This window comes from Miniopterus natalensis, chromosome 9 (genome assembly GCF_054644295.1).
Source record: "Miniopterus natalensis isolate mMinNat1 chromosome 9, mMinNat1.hap1, whole genome shotgun sequence".
NCBI classification, from domain to species: Eukaryota; Metazoa; Chordata; class Mammalia; order Chiroptera; family Miniopteridae; genus Miniopterus; species Miniopterus natalensis.
This window is the reverse complement of record NC_142089.1, coordinates 25619088-25636013: the sequence shown is the minus strand read 5'-3', so window position 1 is coordinate 25636013 and position 16926 is coordinate 25619088. Positions and strand designations below refer to the sequence as shown.

General features: G+C 53.5%; 1 protein-coding gene across 1 annotated transcript in view; it reads left to right on the top strand.

The window, feature by feature from the left end:
- Positions 1–5902: 5902 nt before the first annotated feature.
- The window catches only part of SLC6A9 (solute carrier family 6 member 9), a 36094-nt gene continuing 25070 nt past the window's right edge, over positions 5903–16926 (top strand). The window contains exons 1-2 of the mRNA XM_087820386.1: positions 5903–5985; positions 11514–11629. Of these exons, the coding sequence (XP_087676512.1) occupies positions 11600–11629 (30 nt within the window). The 5' untranslated portion in view covers positions 5903–5985; positions 11514–11599. The remainder of the gene's footprint in view (positions 5986–11513; positions 11630–16926) is intronic.

Below are 16926 nucleotides of genomic sequence, written 5' to 3'. Positions count from 1 at the left end.
ACTTTACTGTGCTCAAAACCAATTCATACTATTTTATAACTGTGAGTTGGAAAATGTCAGTGGCCATACACCCAATCATAATTTCACTCTAACTAACAATATGGCACATAAAACCTCTACTGGGTCACCATGCATCTATGTGTACATAATGTTCTTAAGGTGAGAGCATAGGTTTTGGAGACAGACCAACCTGGGCTCAAGTTCAAGTTCTACCACTTATGATTCTGTAACCTGGGGCAAATTATTTAACCTGTCTGAACTTTTGTTCTAGAAAATGGAGATAATTCCTACCTTGTAAACTTGATGTGAAGATGACATAAAATAACCAGACAAATGACATTGTCTTGTCTGGCCAGATGTGCCCTGGGGATCCAGCTGTAACTGCCATGTATGGCTTTTGTCACCAGAGGGCACCAGGGCTCCAAGGTGTCTGTGGGGGTTGCTAGAAGAACCGATCCAGAAAGGCCAAGTGCAGGGATGTGCATGAGGCTACGCAGCCTCTGGAAACCCCAGTGAGGCCCACGCCACCCAAATGTGCTGCTGGGTAAGGTGGACACCTCCTGGGGAACATCCTGATCACACGTAGGATGGAGGATGAGTACTTCCCATATACCAGGCCTCTTCTGTGCCTACCTCACACATATTTAATCCTCACAATAATTAGTGGTGATTGAGTCACTACTAACGGTATTCTTATTGAGGAATATTGAAGAAATTGAGGCCCCAGTTTGCCCCCTATTAAGTGGAAGACCTAGGATACAAATGAGGCAGCCTGGCTTCAGAACTCATGCTCCTAACCACTGCTCTATGTTGCTCTCCCAGGGACCCTTCCCCTCCCTCTTCCTGAGATGCTGCCAGGACTCTGAACCCAGCTGTCTGTCCTGGAGCTCAGCCAGCCCCAGCTGAACCTTTCCCCTCTTCCAGCCAGGTCCCTGCCAGCTCCCTACCTGCTCTGCGGGGCAACACATGGTAAGAGGCTTATCAGGCATATGGGTGAGACAGATAAGGCAGGCCTGCCACCCCCGGCTGCTGAGGAGGTGCCAACAGATGGAGCCCCACCCACCCAGGCAGCCACACATCACCCACACCCAAGCCTGGTGTCAATCCCTGTGACATCATAGTTCCCTTTGATGTCATAATTTGTAGTGACACCGTTGCTCTGCCCCTCCTTCAGATCTGAAGGGTCACTTAGATGGAACTGGGGAAGCAGAGTTGGACAGGAGCCCTACCCAGTCTCTGGGTCAGTAGGCCAAGCCGGGTGGGCTAGGCAGCTGGGGCGTCAGGGCCCTCCCCAGGGTGGGCGGCTAGTTTTGTGTTGGCTGCTCCACTTAGAGGCACCATGCCTTCTGTCTTCCCAACCCGAGGAGGCTCTGGGGAGAGGGCCTGTGGGAGGAATCTCAGGCCTGCTGCAAGCGGCTCTGGGGATAAGTCTTCTGCTCCCCACAGGGAGGCCTGAGCCTCAGGACCTGGGGGTCTGAGGGAAGAGAGGCCTAACATCCCATCCCTTGGAAAAGCAGTGAGGCAGGGAGGGTTTACAAGGATGGCCAGCCAGATGGACATAATCAGACCCCCGACAGTCACACATGTCAACTTATTGACAGTCTGTGCTCACAGCCTCACACCAGCACTATCACATGCCAACAGCCATTCATTCTCATGCATGGGCCACACACAGCAACTCTCTCCTCCAGGGAGACACTGGCAGGCACACTGTTGCATGACCCATACAGAAGAACGGGAACACAGTTCTCAGCACACACTAGACATCACTCATAGGTGGTGAGTAAATGGACATTCATTACACAGGTCCTGCAACCCCAGGTGGGGCAGGAGCTGGGGAGAAGCTATCCCTCCTGCAGCCCCTCTTGACCTCTCCAGACCCAGGAAGGGGGCAACAAGGAAGAATTGCTGCTGCTTCCAGCACTAATCCCAGCCCCAGCTTCAGTGACGGCCACTCCCCAGAGAACACCATCACTGAAGGGACTTGGGTCATGCAGGGGCACCACTCCCTCCCCTCCAGGTTCTTTTCCAGTGAACTGGGACATTGGCTCTCTGAAAGTTGAGTGTTAAGAATATTGAGTGGCCCGGCCGGGCATGGCTCAGCGGTTGAGCATCGACCTGGGATCCAGGCGATCAGGGTTTGATTCCCAGTCAGGGCACATGCCCGGTTGTGGGCTTGATCAATGACTCATCATTGATGTTTCTGTCTCTCTCTCCCTCTCCTTTCCTCTCTCTGAAATCAATAAAGATATATTAAAAAAAAAAAAAAAGAATATTGAGTGGTCTAGATGTTGGGCACCCTGGGCATTAGGCCCCCTGGGTGTTGGGCACTGGGGGTTCTGGGTATTGGGAACTCTGAGTTTGGGGTTTATAGTGTGGGGAGCTTTGGCACCCTTGGCATTAGGAATTCTGGACTTTGGGAGCTCAAAGGTGCTTAGCTGTCTGGGTGCTAAATGGACAGCAAGGCTGCCCCCATCCCCTCCTGCCCCCCCCATGCCTAATTTTACCTGGGGCCACTCAGAGCCTGGAACCCTGCTCTGAGCCCCATGATTGGTTCATGGACCAGGGCCAGAGAAAGAACAACAGAGTGTCCTGAGGGGCACATGGAGCCCTGGAGACAGCTTCTAGATCTGGAAACAATCTAACTTGCTCCTCTGCATTGGGACAGGGAGGGAAGGTGGCAGGCACTAGCCACTGTGCTCCAAGTTCAAGGGAGGACAGCAGAGCCCAGACAGGCCACTGACCATGTTTTCTAGCTCCTGGGGCTCCAAGAAGGTGGAGACCACTGGTCAGGCCAGGCTGCAACTCAAAGCAATGTCCACCCTCCCCCAACTTCTCAACAGAGTCCCTCAGCACCCCTCCACCAAGGTGCCCAATGCTGCCAGCTTCTACAGTGCCCTCCAGAAGTGGCCCACATCTGCCCTTATCCCTATTTCCACCATACACACACCTATACTGATTCTGTGAGTCCCAACAGAGGCCTTGATCCTGCAGGCTGATGACTGAGGAAACCAGCACTGGGGATCTGATGCTGGGCGCAGTCCTCCAAGGAAATAGCACTGTGACTGGAGGTTCCTGAGACACGCCTTAGCCCACAGTGGGTGGGGCCCAGCCAGCTGCCTGTTCTCTTTCTGCCCTGCTCCAGACAGAAGCAGGCCAGATATCTAACCCCAGTAGTCCTCCTGTCTGTCCTCAGGCCTGATCCCCCCTACTCTGTCCACATACCCTGCCCACAGCCAGAAGCTCACAGCAAAGGATGAAGGTCATCCCAGCTTTGACCTGGGCTCAGCCCAGACCTGCCTCCCTTGGGGCCTCTTTCTGGCTGGAAAAAAACGGCTGCTCTAGTCCCTGTCTCATGGAAACGACTTTTCAAACTAGAATCTTTTCTCACAAGTTTCTTGGGATTCAACTCACTGGGTGGCTTCCTGAAATCCTTTCTGTATCAAGATGGGCAAAATACACACATCCATAAATCTTCCTATATGTATACAAATATACTTTGTGTTATGTCATCTGTTTGTCTAGCAGGGGTGGGGACCGTCCGGCCCGCGGGCTGTATACGGCCCGAGAAATCATTTGGTCTGGCTCTGCCAAGGCAACTGCAGGCTAGACTTGAAATTCAATAAATCTAGGAGCTTTTTCATAGCTAATTTTTAAGCTGATAATTTTTATGGCCTGTGAATGATGTTATAAGTACCCAAATGGCCCTTGGCAGAAAAAGGTTCACCAACCTTGGCCTAGCAAAACCCTCGTGGGAAAGTCCTAACTTTCCCAAACATCCCAGGGAAAATCTTCCCCCCACCCCATGGGCTAAGGTACTAGGCTGCCTCCCTGACCTCAGATTAATCCCAAACTCTCTGTCTTCCTCTCTTCTTGATAGGGCCCCAGAAGGCTGAACCCTGAGCATCCCACCCCCAGCCGGGCCTGAGGGGCTCCTGGGGTTCTGGCTCTGAGCATCTGGAATACCCCTCCAGCCTCCCTTGTATGGTGTCTCCAAGTATGAGCTGGAAGCCCCACTTTCTCTGGGCCATGACAATTTAAGAACCTTCACTGACACTCACTGTGCCCTCTTCTTGCTCCCCCAACCCCAGTCAAGGGGGAAGAAAGCCATTGGCCCCTCCTCTCACTCTCTTCCTTGTTCCTACTCCATTACATGGAGACCTCTTCCAATAGCCTCCTTCCTGCCTTCCCTGTGTGGGGGCTCTTTTCAACAAGCCTTAGTGGGGAGGGAGAACCAGAAGCAGAATGTATGTTCTGGCAGGAGAGGCAAGGAGGGCTTGGATCAGAACTGCCCAGTCCCCAGAGTCAGGCGCACATACACACCACTACACAGAGCTGCTGCAGTGCACACACAGTCACTCTTCCACACGGATTCACCTACACAAATCCACAGACACAACAGACTGCTCAAGTAGAGGTGCGTGCGTGCGCGCACACACAAACACACACACACACACACACACACACACACACACACACACACACACACAAGATACAGTTCGTTCATAGGAGAATATAAATCCCAAACATGCTGTACCTGCTAGGTTTGGGAACAAAGTAAAAATGAAAGTCTTGCTGATGAGACCAGCCTGTCTTCCTGCATCTGATCAAGTCTCCAACACGAACAGGTTGTAAGTTCTGAGATGGCAGGGCCCCGGGGAAGGTTTGTGGAGTGCACTGAGTATGGCCTGAGTCCGGTCAGCAGGAAGTGCCTGTGTCTGATATCAGCTATCTTGCCCTGTGCCTCTGACTGTAAATTAATAAAGTGGATTCTCACTCGTCAATTGATCTTGTGGGAGTTTGGCATGTGTGCCTCAGCTTCTTGGAGGCTGATTGTCCCCATGGGACAAATAAAACCTGTTTCCTGGACAGACAACAGTGAGGGATGTACTCAGGGTGCAGAGGGGAGACTCTCTCTCCAGGGAACCCCTTCCCCAGTAGGTGCCCCAGTAAGGCTGGGACAACAGGGCTATTCTGACAGCCAGTACTTACTGGCCCTTCTCCCTGGAAGCTGGTGACTCTCACAAGGTAAGCAAATGTGGAGCTCCTTTACACCACTGCCAAACGTCTCTCCCAGAGGCACCTGGAGCAACGTGTTTCACACAGAAGTATCTGTATTACCTTAGCTCAGGGAGGAAACTGAGGCTCGACAAAGCTCCTTTTGGCCAAGTCTCCTTTTGCTGATATTGGAACCCTGGTCTGCCTCCCTCCAGGGAGGGAAGAAGAGGCCCAGGTTTGTGTCCGCAGCCTTTTAACACAATGGCCAGAGTAGGGTTGAACAAGTCAGTGGCCAAAGGAGGGTCCCTAGAGAAAAGGTTACCCCCAGAGCTCCAGTTGCGAGTAGGACCCTGGCCTTACCCAGCTGTGCCCACAGTCCCTGGCTGCGCTGCTCCAAAGGGAATGGAATTTGCTCAGACTTCTCTCTAGGGGGAACGCAGGCGCAGAAGGCAGGGGACCTGGCAGGCTAACTGGAGCCCCAGCCCCCCGAAGTGCCCCAGGCCTTCTGGCTGCATTCCAGCCTAGCCCGAAGGGGACGACATCTGCTTCCTTCAAGGGCCCCAGCTGGAAGGCAGGGAGGCAGGGACGGAGAAGGGGGTTCTTTTGTGGAGCCCACTCCCAGGGGTTAGAGGGGATCAATCATCTGAAAGCTGGAGCGATTTGTAATTTTATTCCCTGGGAGGAGGAGCCTGAGAAGTCGGCCAGGAGGGGTGGGGATGGGGGGGTTGGGCAGCCAGGGAAGCTGTTCTGGGAGGGGAGGGACTTGGCTAGGTCTCCCAAGCCTTCTCCAGTCTCCAAACTTTCACCAAAGTCTTGGCCCCCGCCTCCCCGAAACCAAAACACAACAAGCTCCGGAGGAGCCGCGAGCTGCGCGGCGGGGCGGGCGGACGCGAGGCGGCAGCGCGCCGCGGAGGCTGATGCAACTTTCCCTTTAAGACAGCCACCTGGGCGCCCGCGGAGCGGCCGGCGCGGCGCGGCCGCAGCATGGTAAGCGCGCCGCCGTCCGTCCCGCCGGCCGTCTGGGTGTGTGGCGGCTCCCCGGGATTGAGCCAGAGGACCGGTGTGCTCGCGGCGCGCGCGTGTGTGTGAGTGTGTGACTGTGAGTGGTGTGAGTGTGAGTGTGACCGCGCGCATGCGGCATCTTTGGGTAAGAGTATGGGTGCACGTAAGGGGGTGTATGTCTCGTCGCTGAGGTCGGGGTAGGTGCGCGCGTCTGGGAGCCTCCGCAATCGCCAAGGAGCCGAAGCAGGCGGGGAAGGCGCGGTGGGGCGCTGCGTGCGGGCGCCCGCTCGGTCGGAGGCGGCGGCACAGGGCTGTGCGGGTAGCGCCGAAACCGGAGCGCGTCCCGGCCGGTGTGGGCGCCCGTGGGTCTGCGCGCCGGGGGCACTGGGGGCCGGGAACCGGCGGCCGCGTTTGCGCCCCGCGTGCGAGCCCCGGCTCGCGGCCCCGCGCCCCGCGGGCCGCCCGCCCGCCCGCCTATCGGGCCCCTCCAGCCGGCGCGGCTCCCTATCTGCGCGCTGGCCCGTGCGGGTTCCGGCGCGTGCGAGCCCCGGCGCGCGGCCCGTGGCCCCGCGGGCCGCCCGCCTGCCTATCGGGCCCCTCCAGCCGGCGCGGCTCCCTATCTGCCCGCCCACCCGCTGGCCCGCGCGGGCTCCCGCGCTCGCGGGTCCCGGGAAGCCGCGCGGGGAGTCACGGCGCCCTCGGCTCTTTGTCAGCGACTCCGGGCCACGGCTTCGGAAGGGGGCTCTGGCCGCTGAGTTCTTTGGGGGCTGCTACCCCGGGAAGAACGCGCGCCCTCCCCACCCCAACCTTCCTCCTGGGTGCTTGGAGGGCGGGCTCGGGCGGCCACAGGTGAGGGCAGGGGCCTAGCAGCCTGGGCGCCCCCAACGGCGCCCCGCGCCCCGAAGCCGAGGCCGGGAGGGAGAACGCGACCCGGCCGGGGGCTTGCCCGGAGGCCCGGGAGGGGCCGGAGTCGGCCCGGGGCGGGGCAGGGGGCGGGTACCTGGGCGCCCCGGTACTTTTCCACCGCAGGGGGCGGGGGCGGGACTGCAGCCTCCGAACCAGCTGAGAGGCCCACACGTGGGAGCTGATGTAACACCAGCCCCCCTTCCCACCTCGCACCCCGATTAAAGAGGACGCGCCCCGCTTCGAGGAATCGGGGCGCTCCGGGCGGTGCCGCAGCCCCAAAAGCGACCGCGCCCCAGCCCGCAGCCCGGGGCTTCCTTCCAGTGAGCGGGCCGCTTCTTAAAGGAGCCGCGCCTACTTTCGGGCCTGCTCTCCGTAGGCCACGCCCCCTCGTTGGTCTCTCTTAAAGGAGCCACGTCCCCGATTCTCTTGACAGTTCCCGCACAAAGCTTGGGTCTGTTTCTTTGCTGAACCGAGCCTGATGCTGCTGTGGCTGCTAGGTAAAGGTTGAAGGTCAAGGAGTGGAGGAGAGAAGGACCTGAGGGGTTAGAGACTCCCAAAGTGAGGGGCCATCAGAAGGTTGGAGAGTAGTGGGTGAGGGGATGGTTTTAGCCAGAGACTAATGGGCGACACTGAGCATGCCCAAATATTTACAAGCACCGCAGAGAAAACGCCCCCCTACTTGGCCTACACTGGGACTGCGGCGGTGCCGCTCAGTGCCCAGCCCTGGGGACACAGAAGAATCGCACCACTGCCCTGGAAGGTCTCTCCGGCTGGTAGGGCGCCAGATTTGGACACAAGTAACTGTGCTGCTGCACTGTTTGTGACGAGAGTGTTAATCAGATGTACACAGCGTGCTTTGGTGGTACAGTGGAAAGGTTGACTGCAACTGGAAGGAGGAAAAAAGGCGCCTTTGAAGATAGTGGCACAGGGACAGGTTTTGAAAATCGATAGGATATATACAAATGGAAACAGAGACAAAGATGCTGGAGGAAGAGGGAACCACCTGAGCAAAGGCACGGAGGCAAGAACCCTTGGAATGATGAATAGTCCCACACGGCCACAAGTGGCCCTGGATAGCCAGCCTGGACTCAGGGCAGAACCAAGGACCCTTCCCTGATCCCATAGTCCCTCTGCTCCCTCCATCAGTGAATGGAGATTATGCTTCTTCCTCTCTCTTCAATTGTGAGGTCCTTAGAAGCAGGGAAAGAGCCTGACCCCTTTCCATCCCTAGAGAGGACTCCAGGGCTTGGCCCAGATGGACCCTTAAAATTGACTGCTCTGACAGTCCTGTTTTGGGGAGAGGCAAAAACAGTAATGAGACTAAAGAGAGCCAGGTCCTGCGACTACCCTCTCACCATGCACCTTTGGGTGGCTCACAGGCAACTCAAACCCAATTTGCCTAACCCAGCCCATTCTCTCCCCACCCAAATCTGAAGTATTCCTGCCTCTGGAACTGACACTGGCTTTCTCCTGTTGCACCAGCAAAAACCAAAGACCCTTCCTTATTTCTCACTCCCAATGTCCAATTCATCACTAACTCCTACCAACGTTATCTTCTATATTTTACTCAAATCTGTATACTTTCCCCCACCTTATCGTCACCTTCCTATCCAAGACCTCATCTTTGGCCTGGCCTATTTCTAATTGATTTCTTCTGGTCCACTCTCCCTTCCCTCCAGTCCTTTCTCCACACTGTATCTAGGGTGATGTTTTCAAAATGCATATTCCACCAGTTGCTCCTCTACAATTACAACTCTGCTTTAAAACCTTCAGTAACTGTCATTGCCCTCAGGATAAAGACAAAAACCCAGGCCCCAAAGGCCCTGACGTTGCTCATCTGTCCACCTTCATGTTTGGCCGCTTTCTCCCTGGCTATCTGAGCCCCAGCCTCAGGGTCTTCCCACTTCATTTGCTTAAATATTTCTTCCTGTTCCTTTCCTCGCTATTGCCACTTTGCCTAAACTCCCTCTGACTCTCAAATAGCATTTCCTCGGGGAAGCCCTCTGTGACTCTCAGACAGGTCAGGACCCCTTGCTTTAAGAATCGTTCTCCTTCACACCCTTTATCTCAGTCTTTAATTGTATACATTTGAGACACCAGCTTCACTCATTCCCCCTGTCCTGTAAGCTACAGGAAGGCAGAAACCCACAAGTTCTTGGTGCTAGCACAGGTCTGGCCCAGAGCAAGCATGAAATAAATACTTGTGAAATAAATGAATTGAACTGTGGCCAGCCTCAAATGCCTGATAAACAATTTAGGCCGTATCCGGTTGGAGAACTATTAGAGAAAATCAGAGCTTTGGGGCTTTGGGAAGATTTATGGATTGGAGGGGAGGAAAATACCAGGGACTTATAGTGAAGAAAAAATGAAGCAGAAACTTCAGAATTTACAAAGGATTATTGGCACCACCTGAGAACACTGAGCCTCAGAGGGGTTAAGTAACTTGCTTGAAGTCACATACCTAGTGAATGGCAGAGCCAGAATTCCAGCCCAGAGCGACCATACCCCAGAGCCCAAGCTCTTCACTGCATGCTGAACTTCAGACCCACAGCTTGTCAATGGTGGCCCCTAATGGGTTAGGGGCAGGTCTGGTGCCTGGGTAATGTGGGTCTCCAACATCTAGAAGAGGGCCTGGCATGTCATGGGCATTCAGTTGGTTCTTTGTGAATGGATGGATGGGGCCATTTAACATAAATGGCAGAGGCTGGAGTAGCAACAAAGCTTTACACCTAACTTATTTTAGAGCAGCCAACAAGCCACCTTTCCCCACTAATCTGTAAACACCCTGAGGGCATGGACTGGATTTGCAATCAGTGCTCTGGGATACTCTGGGTGAGATCACTCTGCAGCCTAAATTCCAGGACAGAGTTGTCCTTAATTTACTCACCTGACCAGAAGACATAAAAATCCCCAATCCATGAGGTGGCTCTTAATGCCATCTACTATTATTACTGTCATCGCTGTCGTTATTATTTGTTGGCTGAAGAGGAACAGCTTTGGGGAAGGTAAATCTAGAGCTTGCAGCTTGGAGGGAGGGACGTGGTGAGTGAGGAGGACAAGGGTGTGATCTTAAAGGGAGTACATCCCCTCAACCTCCCACCCCCAACTGCCCCCAGAAGACCAAAGTCATGAGCGGGGGGCCTCTTTAGGAGGGCACTCTGAGAGTCAGAGGCCAGCCTGGTTGACTGACAAAAGGGAAATGGTTGCAAGTTACATCCCCACCTGCCGCGGGCTATGCAGGAGACCTAGGGGCCGGGACAAAGGCCTAAAGGAGCAAAGGCTGGTTTGCATAAGCAAAGAGCTTTTTCCCTGTCTCTTTGTGCCTTCCAAAGACTTCCTGGGCCTGTAGGTGAGAGGTGGCCCTTGACTGGTGACTGCAGGTGGGGCAGAGTGGCACGGAAAAGCCTTTGGAGTAGAGTCTGCTCCCTGGGAGTGTAGGGAAGGCCCCAGAAGCAGAGCCCAAGCCTTCCTCGGACCAGGCTCTGTGAAGGCTGACCACCCTTATCCATCCGACCTAGGTTTTTCTTCCTATGAGAGAATTCTTTGAGTCTCCCTGAAGGTTGATTCATCTCCTATGGAATCCTCAGGTTGATTCCTCTCCTGTGGCCTGTCAAAACCTGCCCTCTATCATCTGCATCTAAGATTAAACCTATGTACACCTACACGGTCCTTGTCCGCTCCTTCCATTTGTCTGCTGCCCCTCCAGTTCACCAGCCCCACATTGCCTCTCAGATGCTTCCTACAAGATCTTGGCTGACCTGGACCCTCATTCCAGTGTCTCAGCCTCACCCATTTCCTCCATCCAACCCACATTTCCTGCAAGCCGAGCACTGTGCTAGGTGCTGGGTACGGACGGACGGGTAAATGAAACAGACCCAAGCCCTCAGGCAACTCCCTGACTCATGGTTGACAGACTTAAAAGCAAATTAGTCTAAAATGAGTTGATAAGGACACTAGTAGAAAGGAGGAAGCAATTTGTTCATTCTGGTGAGGGAAAGACTACAGAGAAGAGGTGACATTTGTGCATGGTCCTAAAAGATTGGAAGAATTTCACCTGGTGAACAGGAGGGAAGGTGTTGCAGACCAGACAGCCTGGGCAAGGGCTGGAAAGCATGCCCACACATGGCATGTTTCATGTGTCCAGAGCCCAAGCTGAGTGGCACCGTGCCAAAGAAGGACCGTCTTGGCTGCCTGGGTGGGGTGAGTGTGCTGATCCAAGTTGGCTCCTCTTTAGGAGAAAGGTTGAAGCCATTCACAGACGATGAAGGAATTGGACCCTGTCCAGTTTTGTGTTCTTTTATCTTTTATAGAATCAAGCATCTGGAGAGTCAAAAATAGACCTTTGCCCCTTGGGACAAGAAGTCTGGAGACTAAGGGATGCAGGAGAAGGGTCGGGAGAGGAGCTAGGGAGGAGCTGATCCAGAGTCATCAAGAAAGGAACGAGATGAGAAGTGCCCTGGCAGAGGGGTGGCCATGGTGGGAAGGAAGTGAGGCTTGCCAGCTGGTGGCCTGGGCCCTGCACTACCTGCTCTGGAGAGCCCTGAGGGCCACACATGCTCTGTCCCTGCCTGCACCCGCTAGGTCCTCACTCTCTGCTCTTTCCACAGCTCTTGAGGTCTGTGGCCTGAAAAGTGCTGGAAGCAGAGCCTGTGATTGTGGCCTGGGAGTCCAGAGCCCCCAACCCACTGCCACCATGGTGGGAAAAGGTGCCAAAGGGATGCTGGTAAGTACCGGGACCAGACTGCAGGTGGGGCATGAGCACTGCCCCCTCTGGAGCCTTCTGCCAGCTGCTTGCCGTATGATAGGAGAGCCTAGGAGGCTCCATGGGGCCTGAGTCTGGCACTGCCAGGGCTCCTGAGCCCTAGGGTTTGCCCCAGGCCCTGGCAAGCAGCCCCTCACCTGGCTGGTTAGTTGGCGCTGCAGCTCCGAACTGACCCATAGCGGGGCAGATTCTGCCACAGAGCCCACTAGGAGGCAGGAGGTCCACTTCCCATCCTGTCACTAGAGACACCCTGGAGAGAAGGCTCAGGCTCATCCTGCTGGGAGGACAGCAGAACTGCTGGCATTGTCCTGGGGATGGGATCCCCCCCCCCCCCCCCCCCCCCGCCCCATGCTCTGCCTGCCACAGGGAGTGTTCAGTATGTGCTGATCAAAGGGTCCTTTTAACCTGGCTGGGTTTTGTGTACTTCCGCTCTGAAAAATAACAAAGAATATTTTGTTTAAATCCATTCTCCGGAGGCCTCTCAGAAAACCTCCCTCTCCCCCTTCCCCAAGCCATGGCCCTTCCTTTGCCCGCTGCCTCAGAGCACAGGAGAGGTGGTGGTGAGGTACCTTGAGAAGCAGAGGGTGAGAGCAGGGCCTGGTGAAGGCTTTCACTCAGGCTGATGGACAGAGTAGGATGGCACTGGCAGCAGGAACTAGCGAAAAGGTGCCAGATCCTGTCCCAAGGACAGTGCTTGTATTCCTTCTCACTTGGGACCTTGCCTCAGGGACAAGCTAGACTGAGGTGTTGTCAGGGGAGGAAGCTAGTGACTGAGCCTGGCTCCTCCCTTGGTGCCTCCCTTTCCCACCTCAATTCCTTCTGCTGCTTTTCTCATTCAATTAAGTATCAATTGGCCTATGGTCTCTGCTGAGCCCTCCCAAAACAAGCTGTCTGTCACCAAAGATTTCTGGGACAACCAACCTTGTCCAAAGGAATAGCTAGGAGTTGTTGCAAGAAAAGTCCCAACCTGTAGAGAATTTTTATGAGTTTATTTGGATCAAACTACCGACAATTGCTGGGAAGAAAAATCTCAATGGATGGAGAAAATATTTTGGAGAATGGCAGTTTTGCAGTATTTTATACATTACAATCAAAGGAGGAGATGTATTTTACAGTATTTTATACATTACAATCAAAGGGGGTTATATGAAATTCATTGGTGGTAGATTAGGGAGGCTGGAGAAGCAAAGCGGGGAAACCTCTGAGAATGGATACAGAGTAAAACAGAGTCGATGGACACAGGACAGTTAACAATTAACATTTATAGCACATAGAGATGGCGTTTGGGGAACCAGATAACAATGAGGGGTTCTGTGCTCTGATGTGGATGGTTGTGCTCTGAGGGTTCTGGAAAAGGAGATTACTCTAACATTTCAAAGGTATGTTAGTTTAGATGCAAAATGACAATAGACAGGCTCAGTAAGGTCAAGATTGACCTTTGTCGCCCTGGCTCCTTTGTCTCAGTGGTTTGAGCCTTGGCCCAAGGACTGAAGGGTCCTGGGTTCAATTCCTACCAAGGGCACTTCCTCGGTTGCAGGCTCTATCCAGGGGCTTGTGCAGGAGGCAACCAATTGATGTGTCTCCTCAAATGATGTCTCTATTTCTCTCTCCCTTCCACTATCTGAAAATGGAAAAAATATCCTCGGGTAAGAAAAAGGAAGGGAGGGAGGGAAGGAGGAAGGAAAGGAGGGAGGAAGGGAGGAAGGGAGGGAGGAAGAGAGAAAGAAAGAAAGATTGAGCTTTGTCAAGGTGTTGTGGGTGCTGAGAACGGCACCAGGTGTTAGACTGGTGAGGTCAGACCGGACCTGGGTTCAGCAACCTCAGTACTTGAGTTCTGGCTGGGAAAGAATTCAGAGCCACTACTCTGACTGCAAGGGAACATTTATTTATAAAATCACAGAGGTAGAAGGAGTAATTTGTAGAAGAAATGGGCTGAGGAAAATGAGGAAGGTAATGGTAAAGTGCCTGGGGGGAAGGAAGGGCAGAGGAGGGGAGGGGAAAGGTGAGGGAGAGCGAACTGTGTTCTCCGTCCTAAGGATTTTTTTTTTTTTTTTTTTTACTTTTTAAATTTATCTTTATTGTTGAGAGTATTACAGGTATACCATTTTCCCCCACAACTGACTCCCTCCACTTCGCTCCCACCCCCTCCCCAGGCCTTCACCCAGTTATTGACTGTGTCCATGGGTTATGCACATATGCATATAACTTCTTTGGTTAATCTCTTCCCACCCTCCACCCCCCTTCCCTCTTTCCTCTGAAATATGATCGTCTGTTGCATGTGTCAATGTCTCTGGATCTATTTAGTTCATCAGATTCTTTTGTTCATTAGCCTCTTGTTAAAGAAGACCCTTCAACATTTCCTGTAGTGCTGGCCTGGTGGTGATGAACTCCTTTAGCTTTTTCTTATCTGTGAAGCTCTTTATCTGACTTTCAATTCTAAATGATAGCTTTGCTGGGTAGAGCAATCTTGGTTGTAGTTCCATGTTTTTCATCACTTTGAATATTTCTTGCCACTCCCTTCTGGCCTGCAAGGTTTCTGTTGAAAAATCAGCTGATAGTCGTATGGGTGCTCCCTTGTAGGTAACTAACAGCTTTTCTCTTGCTGCTTTTAAGATTCTCTCTTTGTCTTTAACCTTTGACATTTTAATGATGATGTGTCTTGCTGTGGGCCTCTTTGGGTTCCTCTTGTTTGGGGCCCTCTGTGCTTCCTGGACTTGAAAGTCGATTTCTTTCCCCAGGTAGGGGAAGTTTTCTGTAATTATTTTTTCAAATAGGTTTTCAATTCCTTGGTCTCTTTCTTCCCTTTCTGGCACCCCAATAATACTAATGTTGGGCCTCTTGAAGTTGTCCCAGAGGCTCCTTATACTATTTTCATATTTCTGGATTCTTTTTTCTTTTTGCTCTTCTGCTTGGGTGTTTTTTGTTTCTTCATGTTCCAAATTGCTGATTTGATTCTCAGCATCCTCTACTCTACTGTTGATTCCCTGTAAATTATTCTTCATTTCAGTTCCTGTAGACTTCATTTCAAATTGGTACTTTATTATGTTATCAATTTTCTCAGTTATTTCCCTAACCATTTGCTTAAACATCCTTATAACCAAAATTCTGAACTCTCTGTTAGCTTGCTTGGATCTATTTCATTTAGTTCCTCTTCTAGAGATTTCTTCTGCTCTTTCCTTTGTGACATGTTTCTTTGCCTCCACATTTTGGCTGCTTCCAGGTGTTTGTTTCTGTGTATTAGGTAGAGCTGCTGTATCTCCTGGAATTGGCAGAGTGGCTTTGTGTAGTAGGTGTCCTGTAGGGTCCAGTGGCTCAGCCTCCCCAGTCAGCTGAGCTGGGCCTTCTCGGTGCTCCCCTGTGTGGGCTGTGTGCACTGTCCTGTTGTAGTTGAGCCTTGGTTGCTGTTGGCGTCCCTGGGAGGAACTGACCCCCAGGCCAATCAGCTGTGAGGACCAGCTGCAACTACAGCCAAAGAGCTGCTGTGCTAGAGACACTCCTATGGAGCAGGATTTACTTCAGTGGAGCTTTGGTGTTCACCAAGCGCGCCCCTTGAGTGTGTCACTCGTGGATATGGTAGGGTTGTAATCCAACGTGGTCGAGTCTGAGCACCAGGTGCACTGTCTCTGGGACCTCTCGGGAGGTGCAAAGTCACCCTCTGCCAGTGCCTTGCCCAGGGCCACCCACATGAGCTACACAGCAAACCGTAGTTGGCTGCTACTTGTGCTGGGCTTGGAGGTGCCCAGGAGAGGCCAAGCTATGAGCCAGTGCAGGCTGCTGCTAGTGCCAGGCCTGCGGCCACTTATCAAGCCGTATGGGGCCCGCTGCTGCTTGTTTGAGAGATTTTAGGAAAGTCCTAAGCATGGGACTCAAGAGGCCGCTTGCACAGAAAAGCCCCTGGAAATGGCCTGGATGAGCTGCAGGTGGGGAGGGGCAGGGCTTCCGGGAATCACGGGGCGGGGCCTCCGGTGTGAGTCAGGTGCTGGCAATTCAAATATGGCGCCTCCTGCTGGCTGTGTGCGGGGAGGACTTGCCAAAGGAGCCATGGCCTCTGCCAGCCCTTCTGCCTGGGAGGAAGCCGCCCCTCCAGCTCTCGCCCGGATTCCAGGCAGGTTAGTTCCTCCCCGAGCGTCCCAGGTCCTCTCAGGCTGCTGCCCGGCGCTGGGCTCAGAGGGAGCGTCCGAGTGAGTCTGTGCGCTGCCCTTTGAGAGGAGCTGCTGGGGCTCCTGCAGCCTCCAAGACCCTCAACCACAGTCCCCGCTGGTTTCACAGCCCGGAGTTGTGGGGACGTCTCTTTCCGGCCTGGAGCCCTGGGCTGGGGGCCTGCTGTGGGGCTGGGACCCCTCCCTCCTCCGGGAAACCTCCACTGAGATTCCCTCCCGGGTTTCAACTTCGGTGCCGGGTGTGGGCCCGTGGCCACGTCTCTGTGATTCAGCCCCGATCCACTTGTGTCTGCGCCCCTCCTCCCGGTCTCGGTGCTGCTTCAGTTCCCTGGTTGTGGGGCTTCTGTTCAGCCAGATCTCAGGAGGCTCTGAGTGATGGTGGTTCTGTATTTTAGTTGTAATTTTGATGTGGTTGCCGGAGGCAGCGGGTGCAGCTGTTACCTACGCTGCCATCTTATTTTTCCTACTTGATCTTTTTTCGTCCTAAGGATTTTAAGGGTGGAGATTTTAGGGCAGTCCCAGCAGAAGATCTCAATAGAATATTCAGCAGTTTTTCAGGTATGTCCTTTCAGTGTCTAGGTCTCCACTGATTGATTGATTAAAGCCAGGGCAGGGGGTCATTATTTAATACAGCTGAGGTCAGCCTTGGCATCCCTTGTCAGGTTTTGTTGCTTTTCTGGGCCTGGAGCTGAAATACAACTGAGACCTAGGTGTTATCTTCTGAAAGCATTTCTGAGGCATCCTGAACTCTGGGTGCTCAGAAATGAACAGAAATGGAAGCCTCATGACCTGAACACTTGCTAGGGTGGATGTTGTGATAGAACCAAGAAAGGCCTCCACTTTCCCAGGGAAGTCTTGGAATTGCCATGGGCATGTCTAGGAACTTAGAGATTCTGAGCCCCATGAAACCTAAGAAACCCTCTGCGTACTCCCTGGCTGCCCTTCTTTCTCTGGAGTGACCCTGGAAGGACTGAGGCAATCAGGCAGGAGGGATGTGGGACCCACAATGGGCCGTAGGGAGCATGAATCACAATGTCCCAGAATTCCTGCCAGAGCTGAGCTTCCTGGGACTGCAGGCCAGCCTGTCTGTGGAAGGGA